The sequence below is a fragment of the Pseudorasbora parva genome, chromosome 24, assembly GCF_024679245.1.
Source record: "Pseudorasbora parva isolate DD20220531a chromosome 24, ASM2467924v1, whole genome shotgun sequence".
Classification (NCBI taxonomy): Eukaryota; Metazoa; Chordata; class Actinopteri; order Cypriniformes; family Gobionidae; genus Pseudorasbora; species Pseudorasbora parva.
In genome coordinates, this window is record NC_090195.1 from 22,749,606 (window position 1) to 22,777,549 (window position 27,944).

Here is a 27,944-nt window from a genome sequence, read left to right on the forward strand (position 1 = left end):
TTTGATATTTTTGGACCAAAATGTATTTTCGATGCGTCGAGATTCTAATCAACCAACTGATGTCACATATGGACTACTTTGATGATGTTTTTATTCCCTTTCTGGACATGGACAGTAAAGTGGGCATAGACTACATATGCTCTGGGACTAAAACGTCTCAAGTTATGTATATAACCCTTGTTCCCTGAGAGGGAACGAGCACTGCGTCGGAACGACGAATTTGGGGATACTCCCTTAGCAACAGCGCATCTGAAGTCTGAATGAAACTATTCCAATCTTGATTGCGACGAGACGCAGTGCTCGTTCCCTCGTTATATACATAACCCGATACGTTCCCTATATCAAGGGAACTTCGCACTGTGTCGGAATGACGAATTTGGGGAACGAGTACCCACTAGGCCACACCAAGGATATGCCTGCCCTATTGTGAAGCTGGAGACCAGGCACAATTAGGACTGGAGCACCCTAGCGCCGGGCGTCACAGGAAGGTGTTGCTGACCTTCCAAGTATATTCTCAAGGCCCTGAACGGGCATAAAAGGAAAAGCCTCCCTTCTTCCGCCGTCACATGGGGCGGGGGATGAAAAACCTGAAGAACCAATGACCTGGCCAGACTAGATGGCACCCTAGGTACCTAGTTTAGGATGTAAAATGGCCAGGGGCAAATTTCAGACAAGTTGGTGTCACCGCCAAGGCCTAGAGGCCCCACTCTCTTTAGAGAAGTGATAGCAAGGAGAAAGGCCAACTCAAGGGTCAGGTTCTTAGCCTCAGCCAACTCCAGGGGCTCAAAGGGGGCCTCAGCCAATCCTTCAATTACCACTGCCAGATCCCTGGTTGGAACTCTGACAGGAGCCGCATTCCTCATCTTCCAGGCCCCATGGAGGAACCGTACAACAAGATGGTGCCTACCCAAAGGCCCATCACTCACAGGAGCGTGGGAAGCTCCAATGGCAGCCACTAACACCTTGAGTGTGGACGGGGTAGGACCCGCAGAGAAACACTCTTGGAGGAACTCCAGCACTGAAGCCACTGGGCAGTTAACTGGGTCCACCTCACACTCTCTACGCCAAGTAGAAAACACATTCCACTTAAGGGTGTACAGTCTCCTTGAGGACAGAGCCCTCTCAATCACATCTGTCGGCAGGCCGGCCTCTAGACACCTGGCCCCCTCAGGGGCCAGACGCAAGACTCCAAATTCCCAGCCGGGGGTAAATATTGTGCCCCCCGCCTGAGATAGAAGATCCCTCCTCAGAGGGAGCTGCCACGCAGAGGACTCCTGGGAGCAAAGTGATTGGGGGAAAGTGCACAAACGCAGCCTCGGCCATGTCTGCACCATGTCATCCAACCCCAGTGGGGCTGGATGCATGAGAGAAAAACCACAGTGGGCAGTGGGACGTCTCTTGAGACGCAAACATCCACTTCCACTGGGATGAACCTCTCGCACATGACCAACTTTGGGTGGAGCCCCACTCCCCGGGCCTCAGCCCCTGCCTCGACAGGATGTCTGCTCCCTGGTTTCGGTCCCTGGGGATGTCCCTCACCCTGAGGGAAGACAGTTCCCCCCTGGGACCATAGGAGGGCCTGGTGCGCCAGTCTGCATAGAGGGCGTGACCTCAGGCCCCCCTGATAATTCAGATACGATACTACGGCCTCGTTGTCGGATCGTATTGTGACATGGTGGCCGTGGAGGTCCAGGAAAAGGCTCCTCAGAGCTTTGTAGACTGCCAGCATTTTGAGGCAATTGATGTACCAGGAAGAAGGCTTCCCACAGACTTCCCTTAAAGTGGCAGTCCATGACTGCGCCCAAACCAGTGAGGCGTCTGTTGAAACGGATTACCTTGGGACAGAAACCAGTGTTTCTTCCATATAACTAGGGAACAAAGGCATCTGCTCGTTACCCTGATCATACGGAATGGATTTCCCCCGGGGAGAACCCCTTGGTCTACAGCCACCACTGTAGCGGTCTCATGTGCAACAGAACAAAACGTTTTATGTTGGATGCTGCTGCCATGAGCCCCAGCAGTCTCTGAAACTGCTTCACAGTGAGGTTACTGCCTAGTTTTTCTCTGGAGACCATCATCTGTATGGACTCGATATGTGCAGGAGACCATTGTGCCCACATCGTACTCGAGCTCCATACACCTCCCAGGAACATGGTTCTCTGGGAGGGCATCAACGCTCTTGTTGCATTGAGTCTCAACCCCAAACACCGAATATGGGCAAGAACGACATTTCGATGCCGAACTGCCATTTCTCATGACTGGGCCATTTCGAGCCGGTCATCGATAAAATTCAGTATACGGATGCCCTGGAGTCTGGGATGAGCCAGAGCTGCATCCATACACTTGGTAAAGGTGTGAGAGGAAAGAGCTAGGCCGACCGAGATAACCCGATGCTGGTGCACTTCACCCCGAAAGTGAACCTCAGGAACTTCCTGTGTGCAGGAAGGAGGGAGATGCGGAATATGCATCCTTAGATCTATCGTGACGAACCAGTCCTCAAACCGGATCTGCTCATGATGGAATAGTGAGTATCTTGAACCTGAATCTCCTCAGAGAACAGTTCAAGTAAATCTATTATGGGACGCAACGCCCCCCCCCATCCTTTTCTTTTTTCTTTTAATGAATTAGCAGCCATAAAAGCCAGACTCCCTGTCTAGCGGAGGGACACTTTATGGCCTCCTTTACCAACAGGAAGCACACTTCCTGTTCCATAACCTGCCACTAGGCTAGGCACATCACCGTCCAGACCACATCGATGACCTCGGTGGTGGAACACTGAACTGCAGTCTGTAACCTTTGCCCACGGTACACAGGGCCCCAGTAGATATATTCGGGAGGTATAACCGTGCACCAAAACATTCTGCTTGGGGAACCAGCCTAGAGGCTGGTCTCCGGTATGCACCGATCCTCCTGCCCGACCCCCTGAAGCGGCCACCCGGCAGAGCTTAGTCGGGGAGGATATTCAGTGTGTGAACCAAGCGACAACCTTCCGCGATCTCTCTTGAAGCCTCTCTTGAACACCCAGGCACTTCACACAAAGCGAATGTGTGTTCAAACCTGCATTAAACAGGGACATGGGTGCACACATTGCTTGAACTCTCTCTGTCGCCACTCACACAATATATATTTTTGACAGACAACAATAAATAGACAAACAATTGACACAGAGCGCTACGCTGAAGAGCGCTTGCTTCATCGCGATAATTGCCGTTACTATGCGCTGGCCCCCCTATGTAGCTTCCGGGTATGACATCACATCTACGTCATGACGCAACACCAATCAAGATTGGAATAATTTCATTCAGACTTCAGATGTGCTGTTTCTAAGGAAGTATCCCCAAATTCGTTGTTCCGACGCAGTGCGAAGTTCCCTCGATATAAGGAATATAAAATATCATAAAATGTGTTCCGATGATGAACGGAGGTCTTACGGGTGTGGAACGACATTAGGGTAAGTCATTAATGACATAAATTTCATTTTTGGGTGAACTAACCCTTTAATATGATTTAAAACATGAAGGTGAATCAAATAATCCTTTCAAAGTGTAGTATGTGTGTGTTCATACCTAATGACAGACTTCTGAGAGGAGGAGCAGGCAGCTTTCTCCTTTGATGACGAGAAGAGTCCAGCGTCTGGGACTGATGCAGGTAAAATATTACATCACTAATATGCTTTAAGTCTAAAATCATGCAGAAAACCCATTACAGTTATAATAATTTGTACATGTACACTGCTTGTTCTTTTAAAGTCCAATCTTAAGTGTAATAATTAAGGTGCAGAGGAAACTCACCAGGGGATTAGATTTGTACTTGGAAAACCGTGTGCATGATACATTCAGACCTGCTGTTTTGAGGGCTGATATTCTTGCTTCAATATCTGAGATCTGGGGATAACAGATAAACTTCTAAATTTAAACTTGAAGTGTCTGATATTGTATCGATAGCACATAGCAAGCACACACCTGGAGCTCGGACTGCTGCACCTGGGCGGCAGCAGTAGCCACCTGGTCTTCCAGGAAGGCCAGTTCTGTCTCTGTGGTGGAGCTGCTGATGCTCCGTGCACAATCTTCTAAATCACTCAGCGCCCCCTCCAGGCTGTACACAGCACCTGCAGCCAAATACACCTGCACACAGATCACAGGATCAAAAACTAAGATCACAGAACCCATCAGAATTTCACAGAGGAACAAGAGAGCTGAATTATGAGGCAACACTAAATCAAGGGTTTTTCAACGTGGGGTCCAGGGGGTGTGGGTGTTCTGTGTTCTGTAGAAAATTTGAGATTTTAATTTAACAGATTTCTCGCCATATGGTGCCCGGGAGACTACATTCTTACACTTTTGGTGGAGATAAACCAACGGATAGCATACTAATAGTTGTGGATTATTAACAGCATGAAAATCAGCTAGTTTAAAGTTTTAATTTCCGTTTAGGATTTTGGCCTGCTTTGATCCATAAATCTCTTTCCATCTAAACCTACAGTACTGTGCAAAAGCCTATGGTACGTTTATATTTTCACCAAAACAAAAAAGTTTGTTTATATATATAACTGGCCTAAAACCTTTTTGTTTTTAATGAAAAAAACATTGGGGCATTGCTACTTTACAGTCCCTGACAAAAGTCTTGTCGCTTATCTATTTTCTAGAAATACCTGATATTAACCTGACTTTTAATTAATTAATTGGTGTTAGAAATAGCTCATATGAAAAGCTAAAACCCTCCCAAATGATGTTTAATGCACTGAAATAAATAATTTTCACAGAAAAAATATTTATCATTTAATCAAGACGGAAAGGTCAAATTTTGGCAAGACAAAAGTTTTGTCGCCTATACAGAAATTGAACAAATTTACAGCAAATACAAAAATATGTCAGCAAATTAAGTTGTGGTGCTGTGAGATCCAAATTTAATATATTGTATGACTTCCATGAGCTTGAAGGACTGCATCCATGTGGTTTGGCAAGGATTCATACAATTTATTGATGAAGTCATCAGGAATAGCTAAGAAAGCAGTCTTGCATGCCTCCCAGAGTTCATCAATATTCTTTGGTTTCGTCTTCCATGCGTCCTCTTTCATCCTACCCCACATATGCTCAATTATGTTCATGTCTGGTGACTGGGCTGGCCAATCATGGAGCATCTTGATCTTCTTCGCCTTGAGGAACTTTGATGTGGAGATGGAAGTATGCGATGGAGCACCGTCCTGCTGCAGAATTTGGCCTCTTTTATGGTTGGGAATATAAGAGGTAGCTAAGATTTCTTGGTATTTTAGACTATTGATGTTGCCTTCCACCCTGCAGAACTCTCGCACACCCCCATACTGGATGTAACCCCAGACCATGATTTTTCCGCCACCAAACTTCACTGTTTTCTGGGTGAATCTCGGATCCATTCTGGCTCCAGTAGGTCTCCTGCAATATTTGCGGTGACTGTGGTGTAATTGAACAGAAGATTCATCTGATCCACCTTCTGCCACTTTTCCAGCATCCATCCTTTTAGCAGGCTGTGGGCCTTGGCAAATGCCACACGGTTTTTCAATTGTCTTTTGTTTAGTGCTGGCTTCTGGGCACTGATTCGACCATGGAGGCCATTTCGAGGCAGAATCTGACAAACTGTTCTGGTTGACACAGGGACTTCAGGTGACCAGGTCTCGTGGAGCTCTGCTGCAGTGGAAAATGGGCTGGCCTTGGATTTTCGAGCCAACAAACGGTCCTCTCGAGCAGTTGTCTTGCGGGGTCTACCTGACCTGGGCTTGTCAAAAACGTCTCCAGTCTCTTCAAATCTTTTTTTTTATCCTCTGTACTTGACGCTGAGACACATTGAAGGTGTCTGCCACATCAGCTGTGGATCTGGTCTTCAGCCTCTTGATAATCAAAACTTTAGTCTCAGGGTGAATCTTAGGCATGTTTGCAGAGGTCTAGTTGCAGTTGATATGAAGGTCTAGTGTACTGGGGTTCTTTTTATACACACTTGAGACCTAATTGATCCATTATTAGTCACAGGTGAAGCTCATATGACAAGGTGACAACACTTATGTCTTTGCAAAAATTGAGTCAATGGGCTTTACCAAGCTGTGAATATTAGAATACTTTTTGAAAGTTTAGTTTTTCACTGAAACATTATCACAAAAGCTTGTGGGATTAAAATTAGCCATTTCTTGTAAAAAAAAATCTTGATTAGAAATATATTTCAGCGGCACTTTAGGTCAATTTGTACACAAGCGACAAGACTTTTGTCAGGGACTGTAGTAGGCAGATACTTGGAGCTTGGCTGATGTGTTACATGAGAAAAGTAATTCAGCTTCAGTTATATAAGAGCGAGCCAAAATTTGCTGCATTTTGTCATGTTGCAAGTGTAGAGAGCTCACAAAGATGAATAAACTAGGAGAACAGTCTTTAATCTAACATACTCAGGGAAATAAAGGGAGACAGGCTACGGAAACATGGGACTCGGAAACACTAGACTATACATACTAAACCAAATGAAGACTAATGAGCTAATTAATTGATGACAGATGAACTAAGACAGACAAGGAACAACGAAATCAAAACAGCATGGCACAGATGACAAAACTAAAAACACAATGAACACGTCTTGTGTCACAAAGAATCCAACAGAACTGGAGAAGGACAAAACCAAGTCCAAATAATAAGTCCATCAGGGAGGGAGTGGAGGGGTGGAGCCAGGAGGAGGAGATGCCAGATGGATGCCCAGACCACAGTCGACTAACTGGACTGAGGGAGAGGTCATTGTGATTGAAGGGAAAAACAAACAAAAGAAAAAGCAGCAAAAATAAACACTGTCACAGTCCTGTCTTCTGCCACATGTCGTAAGGGTAGAGAGCTCATGAAGACAAATAAACTAAGAGAACCATCTTTAATTCCACTTACTCAAGGAAATACAGGGAGACAGACTTCACAAAACAACAGGAAACATGGGACTATAAATACTAAACGAAACAAGGACTAATGAGCTAATTAATTGATGACAGGTGAACTGAATAAGGCAGACAAGCGAAAACTACAGCATGGCACAGATAACAAAACTGACACAACGAACATACACAATTATTGTGTAAATTATCTTTAGTATTACTTTTTGAAAGTTACATTCAGTTCTTTTGTTTCACTGGTCACAAATATGGTTTGTCTTAAAACTTACATTGGACTTCTACTCTTAATAAGAACAACTTTAGAAAATGTTCTAGTAATAAATCTTACATTTTCCTCCATTTTAGTGAGGTGCTGGTCTAGCTTCCTGGTTCCCAGACCTGAGGACATGGGTGTGCCAGCAGGGGAAGTGTCATGAACTTTGCCTTCTGCCTCTCCAAGCAATTCCTCTGTAGCATTAAGGACCTTTAGAACCTCTGTGGTGATGCTGCATAAAGATGCGGCAGAGTACTTCTGCTCCGTATACATAAAAGTGCACATAAAACAGAGGAGAAAACCACTAATAAATGGATATGCAAAACAGAAGAAATTCAAATGAATCAGGTGCTCTTAATATTTCCATAAAACCTTGTTATTATTAATAAAATAAAAAACATTGAACATTTTAACCGTTGAGTGGATTACAACTTCCACATAGCAAGCCAAGATCTCATTTCCACTTAAGCATTGATGTGTTGCTTGTCATGTGCAAGCTGTTCAATCAATGAACAGGATAAGAGGATTATGGGAGAAGAGTGTGACGTGAACATACGTGGATGAGAGATTCTCTAACACGTCAGAGATGAAATGTCATCATTGAGGGTGTTTCAAACGTGAGTAACACACACCCATCAACATACACACTTAGGAATTAAAGGAATTATTCATTTATTCATTCATTAAATCATCCTCATGTTGTTCAAATCCCCCCAACAAAATAAAGAGCATCAAAGTTTGTAAAGACATTTGGGTAAAAACAACATAAAGACAGAATATTACATTTTGAGTGAACTATTTCTATAAGAGATACTGGGTCAAAACACAATGTGCCTGAGAATGTGACGTGAAATAATCGAACATTTACAAAATCTCATACTAACATCAGAACGCACGTCATTGCACAACGAGGAAAGAACACGGATGAGAAGTACATTAGTTCTTGTCAATACGTTTTTCAAAGTGCATCATAAAGAGTACTAAGCCATCAATATGAGGTGTACATTTTTGTTTGTAAGACAGTAAGCACACATGAGAGGGTAATATGAAGAGATAAAATGACTTTTCAAGATGAGAAAGTGAGAATAAAAGAGATGGGAAGAAAGAGAGGAGCAGTGTGGTTCAGTAATGAATACTTCAGGAATCAATTAATGGTTGGGTTGGTGTATGCTTTGATCAAAGAAATAATTGATCCAAACTCAGTCCTCAGAGCTTGTGTGGCTCTGAAAGGGACTGTGTGTGTGTGTGTGTGTGTGTGTGTGTGTGTGTGTGTGTGTGTGTGTGTGTGTGTGTGAAAACTGACATCTCTAGTGAGGGAATATGTAGAAAACAAGTAGGCGTGCAGCACTGAATAAACCTAAGTTAAGAAGTACTCCAGAACCCAGGGGCGTAGCCATCTTTTCAGAAGTGAGGGGGACAGAAATGTCGTAATCCCCCCCCCCCCCCCTTTTTTTTTGGACCAATATAATTTATCACATCTCTTGCTTTTAATTGGGCAAGATATCAAATACACTGCTGAACAATAACCACTAATTAATATCTATAATATTATTCTCCTATTTTTTATGCCAATTTTATGATTGGTTTATATACTACAAACAATTGTGCATTAAGATTCCATAGATTTTATGCAATGTAAAAAAATATAGATATATTCTGATGTAAACCATGCTGTTCTCCATGTGAAGATATAGTAAAGTGTCATTTATTCCTGTGATCAAAGCTGAATTTATCGTCATTACTCCAGTCTTCAGTGTCACATGATCCTTCACTAATCATTCTCAGATGAGGATCTGATGATCAACACACATTTATGATTATTATCAGTTTTGCTGCTCAAGGTGCTGCTTAATTTTTGTGGAAACAATCTAAACATTTGTGGTAAAATTAAAAAAGAGAGAAATTAATACTTTTATTGATCAGGCATGCATTAAATTGATCACAAGTGATATTTTTAATATTAAAAAAGATAATGTATTTAATAAATGCAAATAAATGCTGTCCATTGAACTTTCTATTCATTAAAGAATCCTGAAAAATAACATGTAGGCTATCGTGGTTTCCACAACATTTTTAAGCAGCACAACTGTTTTCAACACAGATAATAATTATAAATGTTTCTTGATTATAAAATTATTTTTTATATCTTATATCTTGATTATTATATCTTGATTATAACGATTAGTGAAGGATCTTGTGACACTGAAGACTGGAGTAATGTTTATAAATTCAGCTTTGATCACAGGAATAAATTACTATATATATTCACATAGAAAAAAAGCTGTTTTAATTTGTAATACTATTTCAAAATAGTACTGTTTTAACTATTTTTGATTACATAAATGCAGCCTTGGTGAGCAGAAGATACTAAACATTAAAAGCTGCATTATTCATATAGCCTACTTTATTGTCAATAAATAGCCTACATTGAGATGACTTGAAAAACACACATAAAGCATATATTGTCGCAATCGTCTGATTGTCGTCGTCACGTTTCATCACTCATAACGATTGTTTTCCTTCAGCTCAGCTACAGCTCCAGAGGTATTACCTCTACGAATCCGCTTTTGGACTTTCTGTGAGAGCGCCCTCCTCATATTTAGATTCGAATAAAATTACAGGTCCTGCATAGATAATTTTTGTCTCTGAATTTAAATCTTGATGTATTCACTTTGGTTTCTATGTAAATACATTTGCCCGTGACCTCAAGAAGCGCGCTCTCAACCGAGATTAGAGAAAGCTGTTTTTAGCGTCCCTGTTAACTTGCCCGCCCTCGCGCAGGTTCGAATCCCGCTCGGAGCGGGTCGACTAGGATCGGTGAGACCCAGTAAAAGTGCGGGGGATGAAAATACGTTTTATTAAAAGTGAGGGGGACACGTCCCCCGCGTCATCTACGCCCATGCCAGAACCACATTTACACTATATTAAAATATTTAAAAAAAGGTACATTTTTAATATGTTTATGCTTGCTCAGAATATAACAAAATGTTTGCAGGCACTGTCTATTAATTGGGATTTTTTTTGTATTATTCTATTAAGGGGCAAATGTTTATAGCATAAACAATTTTTAACACACAATTTACAGTATGAAAATGATAAATAGACAGTATAATATAAAACAATTTTCATAATAATAAAAAATCCCAGTCCCTCATGGTGTGCGCGTGTGTGTGTGTGTGTGTGTGTGTGTGTGTGTGAGAGAGAGAGAGAGAGAGAGAGAGAGAGAGAGAGAGAGAGAGAGAGAGAGAGAGAGAGAGAGAGAGAGAGCATGCAATGGAAGTAAACAGAATTTAAGTGACCATTTTAAGCTCAACGCATATAGCCTACTTCAAAGTTGGCATTGGCTGAATGTGCTTTGTAATGACGTGTCTCTAGGCCTGAAAACTGCACCGAATTTGAAAAATTGCAAGTGCCTCCCAAAATTGTGGAATTTGATAACATTTTGTTACATTTTGCGATCGCAGCATAGAAAAATACTGGAGGGACTTAATTTTTGATAAAATGAGGAATCTCTCCAGCTCTACTTCATCATCTCATCATGATGTATCTCACCTGCTGTAAAAGAGAGGAGAGTAACTGAAGCCTCTGCTGTAGAGCACGATCACTCAGACCCTCCTGAACCAACAAGAAGGGGTGAAAAGAATGAGAGAGAGAGAGAGAGAGAGAGAGAGAGAGAGAGAGAGAGAGAGAGAGAGAGAGAGAGAGAGAGAGAGAGAGAGAGAGAGAGAGAGAGAGAGAGAGAGAGAGAGAGAGAGAGAGAAATAGGAGTGGAAAGAATGATAAAAAGATGAAAGACGCAAGACAGTAAAAAAGGGATAGTTCACCCCAAAATGAGGATTCTTTCATTATTTATTCAAACTCATGACATTCCAAACCTGTATGAAGTTCTTTTTTTCATTTTTTAGTGAAATGCATTAAAGAAGCACCATTAAAAATGCCATTAACATGGTCGTGTTGTTTAAAATTAAATTTGATATTCATGGGTAATCTTCCTAGCATGACAAGCCAGACCCACATCAAGTTTGGTCTGGAAACTCACCATAGACAGGGCTCAATCCGAGGGGCGGGATAAACGGTTGTCTTTCAAACTCCCTCTGCACGCGATAGGATAGCGCTACACCAACCAGAGCAACGAAGGTGAAACAGAGCTTGTTGCTAGATTAAACATTCGCCGTATCCGGTCGGCAAAACTCAGAACACATCTTCCCTTTTTAAGAATGACTTCAGTGCCATTCTTTGTTCTTTTCTCAGAGAAAAACTTAACTCCAAGTCTTCCAGAGTCGCGGTCAGAGCTGATTCGAAAGACCGCCGTTCGCCAGTTTCTGTGTTTACTAGAAGCACGCAAACGCAACTCGGCCGTCGTCATTATGGCCCCGCCCACGGACTCTATACACGATGTGATTGGCCCGGCAAGAGTTAGGGGAATACAGCTCAGAAGGGTATTGAGAGTTGCTAGACGACACTCGTGGGCATTTAATGAACTTGCTAAGGAGGGGAAGAGCAGTTCCCTTTCAAGTGGAACTCAATGTCACGTCATGGCAAGTTGCTATGTGTACACTTCATGTGAGCAGAAGCATTTACACGTCATAGCGGCATAACACAGTATGTCACTGAAACAATAAATCTTTGCCTTCAGAAGCCGCACGTGTGAGTGTGTCATTGCTGCTTTGTGTGTGTGTGTTAGATTCCATCATGTCAGAAAACAAGTACAGGAATTGAGCACTCAAGCCCTTTCTCTTGCCCTCTCCAATGACTCCAAAGACCATGATCTTGATCTTGAACCTCACTCCGTAATTTTTTCAGACCAGAATGAGGAACTCATACTGTACTGTCTGTGTCTGATTCTGAGGAGTTGGATGTAGGCACACAGGCGGGTACATCAGCAAAGCAGCCCTCTCAGTCTTAACCCTTTTCCACCATGGTGCTGGTTCGGAGCCAGAGCCTAGTTTCAAATCTTTCTTGAAAGGGTGTGGAAAGTGTGGAAAGTTGTCTTTCCACACCCAAAGCACCAGCTTCGGTCCAGAAAAAATGGTTCTTAAGTAGCACCAAAACATTACTGGGCTAGAAGAAAGAACTGCTTGCATCAGCGGCTGGGGAAAGGGCTACCGTGACCATCAAGACAAACACAAAATTATGACCGCCATTTTTTAAATAGCAGCTAATCAAGCTAACAGCTGCTCGATTGTAATCTCCATCTATACAAATCATGGTGAGCAGCACGAATGTGTTGGATTCGCATGTTTGATGCCGATGTAGGATCATAAAACCATAAGCCATTGTTTATGAAAGGCTTGTTCTAGATGCATGGGTGTGCAGTGTGCAGCCTGATCGCCGTATGACATCAAAGTACAGTGAGAGCAAACGACTCCTTATGATTTTGAATTGCTCATGCAGTATTTTGATATCATATCAAAATCGGTCCGTGCAGCACAGATGCATCTCAAACAAGCCTGGAGTGTTTGTGTATCCCGCTACCATGCTAGCGTTGCTGAGAAAGGTGAGATGTAAACAGTGATGTAAGACCTGGTGCTGTGATGGTTCTCTAACCTGTGAAAAGCCATACCGGTTCTTAAAGGCTCGTCAGTCGAACCAACTTAGAACTGACATTAGCACTGCCTCTAAACTAGCGCCCGGTTCATGCTGGTGGAAAAAGGGGTATCAGTTGTGTTCAAAGAGCAGGGCTGGACATAGCCAAGGCTGCATCTGTATGCCTTTCCTCCATTAGATCTGCTTTCAGGGGTCCTAGAGAGGGTTCACCAGGACTGAGTCCACCTTCTCCTAGTGGCTCCACTCTGGCCTGCCAAAGTATGGTTCTCAGACCTGATATTGCTCCTGGATGGCATTCCATGGGAGATTCTGTTTCAAGAAGACCTTCTGTCTGAAGTGCAGGGGGACGAAACTGGAGATCAGAAACTCTGGGTCTGGCCCCTGAGGGGTACTAGCTCAGATTCTGGTCTCAAATCCTAGATTATTAAGACAATTCTAAGTTCTAAATTTAGGCAGCTGTATGTCTCGAAATGGCGACTCTTTGTTTCATGGTGCGAGCAGAGCAACCTAAACCCAGTGAACTGGTGCTTGGTTCAGTGCTGGAGTTCCTTCAAGATCGCTTGGATGAGGCTTCTGTTCGGAGACAATATCTGGTGTCTTGGTTCTTGCACAGAGGGAATTATCAATCACAAATTCCTTCCTGGGACCCAACATTGGTCTTGGGAGTATTAGCAGAAGCACTATATTAGCCATTGGAGTAAGTTTCTGAGAAAAGGGTTTCATAGTCTGGATGCGGCTTCAACATCTAGCTCCTTTAGGGCAGATTTAGCCTATGCTCACAACTGTCTGTGCAGAAAAACAGCCTTGTGGGCAGTCTCAAGGGATGGCGATGTTCGCATTAAAATTCCTATAGTGTCAAGACATGATGTGGCTTTGAGTTTTCAAAAGGAAACGTCTCAGGTTATGTATGTAACCCAGTTCCCTGAGAAGGGATTGGGGTTGCCAAACCCTCTGCCACTCTTTTGCATCTTCTTCAGACAATTACGCAGCATCTCATTCAACTTTCAAGGAACCAGGTAACAAACGTAACCTGAGACGATTTCAAGATTTTCAGCATTGCCATAGAAGAACCATTTTGGGTTCCCAGAAGAACCATTTTTTTCTTAGTGTGAAGATCATTTGAAAGGTAAAATGTTCTTTCAAGACCATAAAGAACCTTTTGTGAAATAGAATGGTTCTGTAGATATTAAAAGTTCCACATGGAACCACAGATGCCAGAAAAAGAGCCTGGAAAACAGTCATGAAAATGTATTTTTGTTTGTGTGTGTGTTCTGCATATAAAAAGAAAGTCATACTGGGTTGGAACAACATAAGGGAGAGTAAATGATGAAATATTTTTCATTTTTGTTTTAACTATTACTTTAACATAATGAACAAGAAGCAGGCTGAAAATGAAAGGACAGGACAAGATGCAAGGCGAAAAGGATCCCTAAAGGAAGACAGAACCTTATTGTTTGCATTTCCCTAACAACATCTAGAGAGGTTCTATATTAATGTTGCAGGCTGGTGCATGCCTCATGCACAGATGCAAGTCTGAAGTAGCAACACAGAATTTAGCTTTTATCAGACATGCTTTTCTGTGTGTGTTTGATCATGGCTTCTTCTCATCACCAATTCGAGCAAAGACCTTTATTCTAAGTTCGATAAGGAACACGTTTAATGGTTTGAGAGAGAGACGGAAGGTTCTAGAGGAGTAGGCATCTTCTGAAGGAGATCAGTCTCTTACAAGTCATCTTGTAATTTACACAAAAAGGACATCAACATTGTTTTAGGTTTTGCTGGAACCACATTTTACCAATCAATAGCCTCAGGTTTTAGGTAGGGCTATGATTTGTTGGCAGGAACGCATCCCACTTAACATCTTTGTGCTGTTTCTTTATCAGGATAAAAGAAAGTTGGGTCTTTATATTTATATAATCACTTTATATACACCTATTCACATCAAAGAGGTAATCGTGCCTCAATTCTAAAGCAAAGTGAACCACCTACAATACATGCTCTTTCAAAAATACTGTCTGTACTACAATACACCATTTGATATATACTTTATATATACTCAGCATAAATGAGCACACCGCCTTTGTACATAGTTATTTTTCTGTTCCCTAATGATCATGGTTAAAATTCATGGAAAGGTGACAAAATTGAAATTTATTAAACATACACTTAATAAAAACTGAGAAAAATATGTCATCAATATCTGTAAAATAAAAAGAGTAGCCAATTGAGTTTAAAAGAAAGATTGCAAAAACGCGTACACCCTTAATTAAATTACAAGAAACATGTAATATTCTAGTATAGGCCTATGTCCTCCATAACTTTAAGTATACTGCTCTTGCCCTTCTTCTTTTTGGCTTTAATTGTACAAGTTCACAACATCTCTGTTTTGTTTAAAACCTGGACAATGACCTCCTTGACTGCCCTGATGTTTGATGGGGAGTGTTGCTCAAATTGTCTCTAAAAAATCCCCCAAAGGTGCCCAATACCGTTAAGGTCATGTGAAATGCTTGTCAACTTAAGTAATTTCATGTTGAAAAAAAAGCCGAATAACACTAAAAATAATGAGAAAATTGCATTTTCTGTTTCATGATTTTGTATTATATCACACAATGGTGTATGAATTTATGACAACATTAAGCCCACTCCTTCAGCACTTTGCAAAGGCATAGATTTCAGCAGAGGCGGACAGTACACTGAAAAAATAAAACCCTTGGATCAACTTAAAAAAATTGAAGTAATCGATCACACGAAATATTTTACATTGACTCAAGTAAATAATTTAATTTAGTTTAATTTGAAAAGTTTAAATCCATGCAACCACTTTTTAAAGGTTGATCAAACTAATTATTTTAGATTGGAACAAACGATTTATTTTAAACTGGATCAAACTAACAAATCATTATTTTATGTTGGGATAAACTAATTATTTAAATTAAAACAAAGTAATATTTATAGGCCAAAGTAAATTAATTATTTTAGGTTGTCTCAAATTAAGATGTCATTATTTAAAATGTATAATCAAAACAAAAAAAAGCTTTTAAAACATTTTGATCAATGACTATCATAACACTTTCCTTTAGAACACATTTATATTTATTGTTCAATGAACATGTTCACATGTATGAAGAACAGTCTGCTTCACACAAAAATACAAATTTGTTACAAATAATCAAATCACCACTTGATGACATCACATTAGTAGTAATATTAAATTAGGAATGTTTGTCCTGACAACACAGTTCACCATAAAACATCCTAAAATACAATTAAAATATTAAGATACAAATGTATTTCATGTCCATAAATGTATATGATGATGAACAGTCTCTTTCAGCTGAACACCAGAGACAAATCCTGGAACTGCTCCTCAGACAGTGAACAGTGAACACTGCATCAGTTTCTGATACAGAGCTGTAAGCTCTACATTTAAAGGGTTAGTTTACCCAAAAATAAAAATTCTGTCATTAATCACTTATCCTCATGTTGTTCGACACTCGTGAGACCTCTGTTCATCTTCGGAACACAATTGAAGATATTTTAGTTGAAATCCGATGGCTCAGACAGGCCTTTAATGACACCAATGTAATTTCTCTCTCTTAAGACCCATAAAGAGTTCTGATTGGGCCAGCGCTTCCCGTGATGTGATTGGACAGCAGCTTAGCGCACTTTGCCCGGAAAGGTCCCGCCTCTTACCATAACGGGGCGATGCAAGCGCTGAATGCGCGCTCTTCTCCACGTAGGAGAGCAACGAGACCATGCCCCCTATTTTGTGTGTTCTTGTGGGTGGAGGGTTAGTCAACAAACGGTTCTAGTGACGTCATTACAGCAGGAAGTGCAGCGGTGTAGTCCAAACCGGCTGTTCGCTGTAGGCTTTGAAAGGGAACTTCTGTTAAATAAAATATCTCGCTTGGCATTGAACTTTGAGCTTTATAATTTTACAGGTATTATTTATGCTCTAACAGCAACATTTCACACTAACTAAAGTTTGAAAGATAGAATTGCGAAGAACGGGACCTTTAATGACAGAATATTCGTTTTTGGGCGAACTAAACCTTTAAATATAACCTATTTGTATGCAATATAGCAAGCAGGTTCCGGACCTCTGATCCTTCAATGACAATTTTAATGTCTTTTGGTGGATGAAGAGGATCCTCTTTCCCAGTGATAAAGATCGCCATGGTTGTTTGCTCCAGTTCTTCAATCTCATTTTCCTGCATAAAAAAAGAAAGAGAAAATAAGTACATTATAGTTTCAGAACTCTCCCATTTTCAGCTCTTACACACTCTAAACTGAACTTGAATAGGCGCGTGACGAGTGAGAGCAAAGCGAGGCCGGTAAGTAATTGGATGATCAGTGCCAACTGCACGTCACACTGGTCTCAGAGCTTTCACAGAGGAGTGAAGGGAGAATAAAAGGAGGAGCGACGACAGTGAAGGAAGAGAGAGGACCAGGCATGGATTTTACATAGCATATAGGTGTTAAGTCATTTGCAAATGGATTCCTTTGGACACACTTATTTTGACAGTGTTCCAGGGAAGACAAGGAAAAAAAAGATTGTTTTGGTACGTCTGGACATGGTCTAAGTGTTCACAGCTCAAAATTCAGCATCAAAGATTTCTCATAAATAGTGTTAAAATCTCATCTTGTGAGCTGAGTTTCTCATCACACCCCTATTTATTAAAAGTGGCTAGGAAAACCTAGACTATGACCATGTTAGTCTGTAGGTGTTATTTGTGTGAGCAAGTGAGAGAGATGCCCTTACCTGGTATTCTTTGAAAAGGTGCGCAAAAGGTTCGCCGAGGTAGATCAGAGATTTGAGGATGCATTCTCTTCTGATGGTGATGTCTGCAGTCTGAGTAAGAACAATAACTATGAATTAAAATTAAACAATTACAAAAAAAAAAAAAAAAAAAAAAACACTATTCAGCCATGGATCCCACTGATTATCAAATTCATAGATACCTCATCTAAAACCTGCAATGTCCTGGTGGACTCCTCCCTTGCTCCTGATGACCTCCAACAGTTTGGTGGAGTGCTTGTCCAACTGCACCAAGAACTTGTAATCCAACTTGTCACCAAAGGAACTGTTGTAATTCGCATGAACTTAAATTGATCTTAAAAGTAGAGCATACAGAAATAAGTTTAGAAGATGGTGAACACAAAACAGAATCCCCAGCACAACCGTACTAAATTACAACAACAACAACTCATTAGTGAATCAACAGTTAGGTCTAAAAATGTGGAATGCCAGGGTATGGCAAATGCCATACTTAAACGAGTAGTCGTGTGCCCAGTCTATTCTCTGCTATATGCCGACCTAAAACATTCACTTTCATAAAATCATCATCAAAGCAGTCCATATGTGACATCAGTTAGTTAATTCGAATCTCGAAGCATCGAAAATACATTTTGGTCCAAGTATCACAAAAACTATGACTTTCAATCTACGACGTGTTCCTCAAAAAAAGATTAAAATGGTTCATGAATCAGTGAATTAATCAATGATTCGGATTGCCAATGTCACGTGATTTCAGCAGTTCGGATCGCGTGTCGAACTCCCAAACGGCTGAAATCACGTGACATTGGCGATCCGAATCATTGATCAATTCACTGATTCACGAACCGTTTTAATCTTTTTTTAGGAACACGAAAGAGAAGACAATGCTGAATAAAGTCTTTTTGATATTTTTGGACCAAAATGTATTTTCGATGTTTTTATTAGCTTTCTGGAAATGGACAGTAAAGTGGGCATTGACTGCATATGCTCTGGGACTAAAATATAAAATATCTTAAACTGTGTGTGAAGATGGAGGTCTTAAAAGTAAGGAACGACATTAGGGTGAGGAGTTAATGACATTAATTTCATTTTTGGGTGAACTAACCCTTTAAGAGCTGGAATAGAGTGTGGCCCCTTTAAGAGCTGCGAGTTTCACTATTGAACTGCCGGTATTTTGTGTGTGTGTGGAATTGTGCCGCGATTCACGCAAACTGTGAGAAACACAGACTCGGGAGCACTCTTTTTCAGAAAAGTAACCTGCTTATTCGTTTTAGCCGATTGTAATGTATTTAGTTCAATACTGTAAGCAGTGATGGTGTTAATGATTTACCTCAGATATATGAGCAAGCGCTTCAGCGCGCTCGGACTGCAGAGAATGTGCTCAGCGAAAAAACACACTTTTCTTTTGAACTGGAGTCTAATAAAAGTTAAGCAGAAAATATTGTAGTTTATGTAGGCTATAACTGCACTTGTTTCTAGAAATGTTATTGTTAACTCTTTCCCTTGACACGGTCAATGCCCCCACGAAATGAATTTAGATAGTTTGCATGCATTTAGGTTATTAACGTTACTCACCCGCCCAATGAGGGGCTAAAATAACCGAACGTTATAGTTTGAATGAAGATTACGAACATTTCGAGTGCTATCTTAAAAGTTAATTTACACGCTATCAAGCGTTAGCGCTGAAATTACGGCCAGACTCAAGTCCCGTCAGATATACTTGAGGTAAAAACGTTAACGGTAGACAAAGTTTCTCTTACCTTATCAATGTTCCTCGTAGTCTCGGAGCCTGGCTGGATGGGTCTGACGTCCGTTGAAATGTAACGTTATCGTCACGGCCACCGCTCAAGTTCGTGCTGTGTTCTTCTCAGACAGTTCTCAGACTTTTTTTTTTTTTTTTTTTTTTGAACCACAGAGAGCGGGATCTGCAAGTCAACAATGCGCATGTGCAAATCCTGCTTAATCTAAAAAAAATGCTCTGATCAAATTAATAAATTCAGTTTAATGTCCCGCTGCCCATTTAGATTCTATCAATGTAAAAAAATGGATTGAACCATAAATCTAAGCTAAAATGTTTACTTGACATGAAAAAATTAAAAAAATTAAGCTATTTCAATGAGAAAATACACATTAAACGAACAACACTAAAGTTATACTTTTTTCAGTGTAACCAAGTAAATGTATTTGAGTGCTGTACTTAAGTACAGTTTTTGAGTATCTGTACTTTATTTGAGTATTACTTATTCTGGAAACGTATAAACTTCACTAAATTCCAACTACAAATATTGTACTTTTTACTCTAATACATTCCCATCAAAGTCTTCAAAGTCGAAAGTGGTTTCGGTAGCAGCTTTGAAAGTTAGTAGATTATTTTTTTCTTCTATAAAAGTTATACTTAACTACTTTTAAAAACAAATACTTCTGTACTTTTACTTAAGTAAAAATCCATTTTTAGAACACTTGTAACGGAGTAATATTTGACCAGTTTATTTACTTTTACTTAAGTAATAGAGTTGTGTACTCTGATGCTGTTAGATCCAAAATGATTAATTTGGTCTAATGAGACCAGAGTATGAATAACCAGAAGTTCACCTGTTCTTTCCTTAGCAAAAAACATTAATCTCAAAATTAAATATAAAAGTGATGGCCTGATTGTTTCAATTCAAGTTTCTGTATTACTTTTGCTATATTTTTTACACTTAGAACATTTTATTGGAGATGTTCTTTTACCATTGTCCTATTTTGTGTAACAAAACAAGTCTTCTGACAATTCTCTGTCAAGTGGTTTCAACGTTGTCATCATTAAGTCTGAAAATTACTCAGTGGCCTATATAACAATTTAATGGTTGAGAAATTGCTTTCATTTTTATCAATGATTGGTTGTACTCATTTTTGCAGCAACATTTAATCACTTTGATAAGAAAATCGTAATTTCTGTATTAACTGAATTTACTAATTTATGCTTGTGTGTGTGTGTGTGTGTGTGTGTGTGTGTGTGTGTGTGTCTGTGTGTGTGTCTGTGTGTGTGTATATATATATATATATATACACACAGGTCCTTCTCCAAAAATTAGCATATTGTGATAAAGTTCATTATTTTCCATAATGTAATGATACAAATTAAACTTTCATATATTTTAGATTCATTGCACACCAACTGAAATATTTTATGTCTTTTATTGTTTTAATACTGATGATTTTGGCATACAGCTCATGAAAACCCAAAATCTCCTGATAGTTAGCTGCATTGACCCTGCCCTTGATAAAACACAGTGGACCAACACCAGCAGCTGACATGGCACCCCAGACCATCACTGACTGTGGGTACTTGACACTGGACTTTTGGCATTTCCTTCTCCCCAGTCTTCCTCCAGACTCTGGCACCTTGATTTCCGAATGACATGCAAAATTTGCTTTCATTCGAAAAAAGTATTGGATGTTTCTACTCCAGACTCAGTCCACTGCTTCCGCAGGTCCCCCAAGGTCTGGAATCGGTCCTTCTCCACAATATTCCTCAGGGTCCGGTCACCTCTTCTCGTCGTGCAGCATTTTTTGCCACACTTTTTCCTTCCCACAGACTTCCCACTGAGGTGTCTTGATACAGCACTCTGGGAACAGCCTATTCAATCAGAAATTTCTTTCTGTGTCTTACCCTCTCGCTTGAGGGTGTCAATGATGGCCTTCTGGACAGCAGTCAGATTGGCAGTCTTACCCATGATTGCGGTTTTGAGTAATAAACCAGGCTGTGAGTTTTTAAAAGCCTCAGGAATCTTTTGCAGGTGTTTAGAGTTAATTAGTTGATTCAGATGATTAGGTTAATAGCTCGTTTAGAGAAAACTTTTCATGATATGCTAATTTTTTGAGATAGGAATTTTGGGTTTTCATGAGCTGTATGCCAAAAGCATCAGTATTAAAACAATAAAAGACCTGAAATATTTCAGTTGAAGTGTAATGAATCTAAAATATATGAAAGTTTAATTTTTATCATTACATTATGGAAAATAATGAACTTTATCACAATATGCTTTTTTTTTTTAGAAGGACCTGGGTATATATATATATATATATATATATATATATATATATATATATATATATATATATATATATATATATATATATATATATATTAGGGCTGCCAAAGATAGCATGTTAACGCATGCGATTCATTTTTTCATTTAAAAAAAATATTTAACGCAATTAACTCAGCATCAGCTTTTTAACTCAGCATCACTATCATTCATTCAAGTGCTAATGAACCATTCAAGCGCATTAAGTTGCAAAAATAAGAACTTAAATCTGTACTAGTGCACATCTGTGAATCTCACAGAATGGTGCTTAAGCAGTCTTAAATGAGTTAAAAAGTGTTAAATAAACGCAAAAAGTTGTTAGGATATAGGATGCGTAGCAGATCCAGATCCATGTAATGTGCTTAAGATCTTAAAGTGACAGAAGCCTAACATGGTGAATTTGTTGACGTAATGCAGCAATGGGCCAAAGTGGCTAATGAGAAATCTATCTATTTTTATGTCTATGGATATTTTCCACAACTGCAAACTTTTAAGTAATCTTGTTGCAATGCAATGTGAGACTTATTTAGGCCTCAAACATACTTTATGCTACTACATTATGCATCGTTGCATCCAAAATGTATTGTATTATATTCTAATCAGTGCTACAAAAGACACTAAAGTGAGCATTATAATTTACTTTTCTCTACAGTTTATTTTCTCTTTCAGGCCAGCTAATTCCATGGTTGAGGAACAGTTTGAAGAGATTTGTATTGATCAAGGTAGTTAAAGTTGTCAATATGTCAAAAGATTTTAGAGTTAGGCAGCTCACTGGAACCCTAACCCAAACTCTAACCCTTATAGGCTGGAACCAGTGCTTACCTCTGATGGAGACAGTGGCTCCTCCAGACCACAGGGGACGCTGTCTGGAGATGTAGTTGAAGACCTTGTTGTCTTTGTCTCAAGTTGTTCTTGTTTTTCTAACCCTGTTTCTGATTTGCTTCTTTGTGGTGATATTCTCTTCACTTTTTCCATCTCTGTTTCATCGTTGTCTTCATCTAAACTGTTATTTTGCTTCTTTACTCTACCTGATGCTCCCACAGTTTCACAGGGCACTTCCTGTTTATCTTCTTCTTTGGATTTCACACTCACTTTAGGCTCTAATTTCTTTTTTTCCATGCGTATGCTTTTCCTTTTAGTTTCTATCTCTCGCTCGATCTCTGATTGTCTCTCATGCTCTTGTTTCAGCTGTTTCTCCATTTCTCTCTGTCTTTCCTGTTTCCTCACAACCTGCACCTCGATCTCTCGCTGCCTTTCTCTGTCCAACTCGATTTGTTTCTCCAGCTCTCTTTGTCTTTCTCGCTCTCTTTCTACTTGTCTTTCGATTTCTTTCTGTCGTTCCCTCTCTTTTTTCAATTCTCTCTCTGCATTGACCTGTCTCACTGCATCACTTGTGTCCATCTCCCTAACTATTTGTCTTTCATTCAGCTTCTCGATTTCCCTCAATTTCCCCTCCTTCTTGTCTCGTTTGCTCTCACGCCTCTCCTTCGGTCTCGGTTTATCACTTTCTTTTTCCCTTACCCTGTCCTCTTGCTTGTCGCCCATTTCCCTGATTGGCTCAAAATTAGATGACATTACATCCCTCTCACTGACTTGGTCAACCATCTCACCAAGTTTGGATCTTAGTTCCTGTTCCAGGGATTCATTTACAGAGGAGCCCCTGAGCAAAGGGCCCTGATGGTTGAACCCTTGTTTGCTGGCCCCTGATAGGCTCCGCATCAGCGGGCTGGCAGCACTAGAGTTGTGAGCCACTGTGTTCTGATAATCAGGTTCAGGGGTCATGGCGTCAGAGGTCAAAAAATCAGGAGGGGTCACAGTGTCTGGAGTCTGGTAATTCAGAGGAACTGGGTTCTCCTGGCTCTGTTGGCGGCGAATCATCATGGCATTGAGGAGGACAGCGCTGTTCTCCTGAGATATATAAAAGAGAGGGGGGATTGAGGAGCAGAGAGAGAGAGAGAGATTGATAAAAATTCTGAAAGTGAAAAAAATACGAAAATATAAAATAAAGATTCATGATTGAGATGAAAAAAAGTTGAAGGACATTCACACTATTTTTGCCAATAAAAGCACAAACCCTGCCCTGCAGTGCCACCTACTGGAGTCAAATCAAACCACTTTCAAATGGACATTTCCAAAAAAGATATCTAGTTTTGCATCAATAATTTGATACTTTCTGTCTCTGTTACTGCAAATCTTGCTACAAATTGACTCTGATTTAGTATCAAAAATAATGACAAATAATAAGCTACATATCGTCACCTTTCAGTCATATACTATAAATTAAGTATTTTGTTGTTTTCGGAGAATAACTGAAATTAAATGTATGTAAATATATACTTATAACAAGGAAAATAGTATCTGTCAAAACAAAAAAAACGTTTCTATTTTAATTTTCTTATATTTAATATAATAATAATAATACAAAAAAATTCAGATAAAAAAATCTCAGGTATGATGATAAGAATAAATGTTTGTGTTATAACCAATAACCAAGGCAAAGAAGCAAAACCGCAAGAGGCTATGTGCTGTGGCACACAAGTAGTGATGGCCATTTATGAATGATTCGTCACTTTGTTTGCTCAAATAGTTGTAAAATGTGGGCTAATGTTTGCTACACACTTGATTATAGAAAAAATAAGCTATCTTTATATACGTTGTGTTGTGTGCAACTTCACCCATAAGCAGCAATGATTATTGACCAAAAACTTTAAAACAGTAGAGCAAATGTAGATTAATTTTCTTGACTTGACAACTTGGAATTCTGTTCAGTCATTTCATTCATTTTAATACTGGTAGTTAAAATATAATTTTTCAATGGCTAATTTCTCAGAACACATCCACATATGCAATCTTTGATCCTAATCCGAATTAGGAAGTCCATTTAATGCAGACAAAAATAAATTATGAATAATGGTGATATAATATTCATTTTTAGGTGATGTACCTATTTAACTACCTTTAAGATTAATGTGTGCCCCATAAAAGCACAAGTGGCCCCTACATCTAAACAGCAGTTAAATCTGTATCATACCACTTTACTATATTCTTTGGTTTTACTCATTGTGATGAATGATTAAGGGAATTTTGGTGTTTCCTCATATACTGTGAAACAGGAAGTCATGGCTGGACAATTCCATTGAGACCCTGGTGTGCTAAAATGTAAATATGAATAGAACTTTACTTAATAGATATTTTACTCATAATAATTTCTAGGGGTGTCAATAACTGTGGCCAACATGAACCAGAGAAAAACATAATGAGATAATAATGAAAACATAATGAGGGGGGTCTCATGATCATAATGAGATGACCCCCCCCCCCCCCCACACACACACACACTTTCAATTGTTTTACTTGAATGAAAGGTTAGAATTTTGTGAATTTTTGAATGAAAGAACAAAAGGATACACATTGCAGATTTATCTTCCCAGCTGCCTTTGCTCATATTTACCAAGGGTGCCAATTATCAATCGATTCACTTTTTGTGAAAATCGGACAAACGGCCTAGGAGGAGTTTGAAAAAGTAGGTTTTTAACTAATAACAAGATGGAGGAGAGTAAGGTTTACCAAATATGGCAAATTTGATATCTATGTTCTCAGCAGTAGCCAAGGAATGTATTATGACCAGTTTCATTATAATAGGCAAATTTATTCATAAGTTATTATCCTTTTTGTAAATTTTGTTATACATTTTGACCACAAGGTGGTGCTGCCCGGAAACTTTTTGAGTACCTTCAGGGCATGGTGCAAAATGCATTCATAAATACAGCATTTTTAGACAAAATTCAAAATGGCCGACGCCCAAAATGACTGATATGGGATAATTCAGCATGACGTCCCGAATCTAACGGGACCGCTTTTATGATTTTTGGACAAATCCATCAGAAGTTATAAGCCAAAATAGTCATTTTCCTCCTGACCAGTAGGTAGCACTGCGCCGAAACATTGCAGGTCACTTTAAGTCATGCTTGTGATAACATGTACCAAGTTTGGTTTGAATACGATTAAGCATTGCAGAGATACAGCCTTAAGTTTATTTTTGCACCCGCTGTGCAATTTTTTTTTCTCGCGTTTATCAAAAACTATTTGACGAATCAACTTGAATTTAATAACTTTTTGTCGGCATGAGCGGAAGCAATTTTCAAGTGAATCAGAGCAACGGCCTATAGGAGGAGTTCGAAAAAAGTTTTTTTTTATTTTTGGTAATTTTTTCTTCTAGCCCTTATGGTTCAAAAATGATTAGCATAAACTTTGGGCAGGTGGTGGTGCTAGTGGGACTGAGTTAGAGACTCAAAATATGCTATAGGGAAAGTTGGGACTATCCTCTATCTGTGCACCAAATTTCACAACTTTCCTGCAAGTGGTTCTATGGGCTACCATAAACTATGGGAACGCCATCAATTATAATAGGTGCCTAAGGTGTCTAAGCACCCCTAATAATAAACCAGAAGGCTGCTGTTTCTCTTACCACTGTGGCGGAGCTGTACAGTGCATTATGTGCTCGACTGTGCTCTGATGCCTCGCGTTTGCTCTTTCTGCGCCTCCTTGTCCTTTTGATCTGCTCGCTCCGGTCCTCCCCGTCACTACTGTCCCCTTCCAGACGGGGGTTAAAGTTCACATCAAGACCCTCTGGCCTCAGTAGAGGTGAAGCTACACTGCTTGTGGTATGTTTGTAGGGAGGATACAGGTGTGCTTCAGACAGCCCTTTTTTCCTCTGGTGCGTACTGTGGGCTGGTCTGCTTCCTCGAGTGGATGGGGCAGGAGACGTCTCCGAGTCTGAATTGAGGGTCTCAGTATTGGTGTACTGACCCGATGAGGGTGAGGTGATGGGTGGGTGTTGGGTGTACGTCCATTCTGGGTCATGTTGAGAGTCAGTGTAATAAGTTTCGTCAGAGAGACGTCTGCGAAACTGTAACAGGGCAGCCCCCCAGCCCCCCTGGTCCTCGGGGTCCGAATCAGAGCCCATTCTGTCATACGCAGACACAACGCCTGATTCTTTCTCCAGCACGCTGAAAACAAGGCTCTTGCGCTTGGTCAGGAGACTGGGCCGGGAATGCTGGGAGCTCTGCAGGGCAATCCAGTTACCATCAGGAGACTGCAGGACTGAAGATGCACCTGTGGAAAGAGACACAAAGACCTGGACAGACAAATATAGGGGATGTGTGTGTGTGTGTGTAAGTGTGTGTGTGTGTGTGTGTGTGTGTGTGTGTGCACCACATACACAAACAGAAAATGAGAAAATGTCAAAATTATAAAAAGATGGTAATTTTGTGTGTAATTTTTTCAATATCACCCAGAAATGAAATGATTTGTGCAAGTTTGTTTGACACTCGACAGAAATAAAGGATTAGTTAACCGAAAAATGAAAATTCTGTCATTAATTACTTACCTGAATGTCGCTCTACACCCATAAGACATTTGGCGTTCATCTTCAGAACACAAATGAAGATATTTTTGTTGAAATCCGATTGCTCAGAAAAACCTTCATTGACACCAATGTCATTTCCGCTCTCAAGACCCATAAAAGGCCCTAAATACGTTGTTACAAAGTCCATCTTACTACAGTTGGTCTGCAATAAATTTATGAAGTGACGAGAATAGTGTTTGTGTGCAAAAAAAAAAAGAAATAACGACATAATGCTGGGGCGATTTCAAAACAAAATTTAGAACGGTTATGAATCAGCGTATTGATTCATGATTCAGATCGTGTGTCAAACTACCAAACTGCTGAAACCACGTGACATTGGCAAGATGAATCGTGAATCGATACACTGATTTATAACGTTCAAAATTTTGTTTTGGAATCGGCCCATCACTATATAAGTCGTTATTTCGTTTTTTTTGCACACAAAAACTATTCTCGTCGCTTCATAAAATTATTGCCAAGCCACTGTAGTGAGATAGGCTTTTTAACGACGTCTTTAGTGCCTTTTATGGGTGTTGAAAGAGGAAATGAGTGTGTAATGCTGCTGCTTGTATCTGCATAAACAGTATCTGCAAAGTTACAGCGCTGAAAGTTCAATGCAAATGGAGATATAGTCTTGTAAAGTTATGGCAGTTAATTGCCTAAAAAAACGGCCGGTTTGAATTACAACAAGCTTCTTTTACAGGTTGATGAAATCATAAACCCTTGCTATTAACATAAATACTGCCTCGCGAACACGCAACAAAGTAGGACCAGTCGAGGCCACGTCGCAGTCATCACGGAAGAGAGCGCTGTTGCCATAGGAGTGTTGCAGACATGCCATCGAAACAATGTTATTTTCACCCCAAGTGCACTTCTGTGTTCAATCTTCCCCGGGACGCTGGACTTTAAGAGCAATGGTTACAATTTGTATTTAATTCAGTTCCTGCTGATTACAATTTAAATTTAGCCATCTGTGCTGCACATTTCATGGAAGACAG

At 40.0% G+C, this 27,944-nt stretch overlaps 1 protein-coding gene and 1 long non-coding RNA gene across 5 annotated transcripts in view; both read right to left on the reverse strand.

Annotated features, from left to right (window-relative positions):
- The window catches only part of myripb (myosin VIIA and Rab interacting protein b), a 281,412-nt gene that overhangs the window by 5,027 nt on the left and 248,441 nt on the right, over window positions 1–27,944 (reverse strand). For 2 of the 3 annotated variants that reach the window (XM_067434434.1, XM_067434435.1), the window contains exons 10-16: window positions 26,008–26,654; window positions 22,362–23,447; window positions 10,698–10,760; window positions 7,221–7,403; window positions 3,963–4,124; window positions 3,792–3,884; window positions 3,567–3,639 (exon numbers count right to left, since the gene is read on the reverse strand). In XM_067434434.1, coding sequence (XP_067290535.1) covers window positions 3,567–3,639; window positions 3,792–3,884; window positions 3,963–4,124; window positions 7,221–7,403; window positions 10,698–10,760; window positions 22,362–23,447; window positions 26,008–26,654 — 2,307 coding nt within the window. The remainder of the gene's footprint in view (window positions 1–3,566; window positions 3,640–3,791; window positions 3,885–3,962; window positions 4,125–7,220; window positions 7,404–10,697; window positions 10,761–22,361; window positions 23,448–26,007; window positions 26,655–27,944) is intronic. The other variant, XM_067434436.1, reaches the window with a different exon arrangement.
- Window positions 15,664–19,596, reverse strand: LOC137063357 (uncharacterized). Of its 2 annotated transcripts, XR_010901375.1 has the most exons (4): window positions 19,230–19,596; window positions 17,655–17,806; window positions 17,455–17,544; window positions 15,665–16,903 (listed from the first exon to the last, which is right to left on the reverse strand). It is a non-coding gene; the product is annotated as an uncharacterized lncRNA (long non-coding RNA). The 2 variants fall into 2 exon arrangements; XR_010901374.1 differs by lacking the exon at window positions 19,230–19,596 and having other exon boundaries at window positions 15,664–16,903; window positions 17,655–18,160.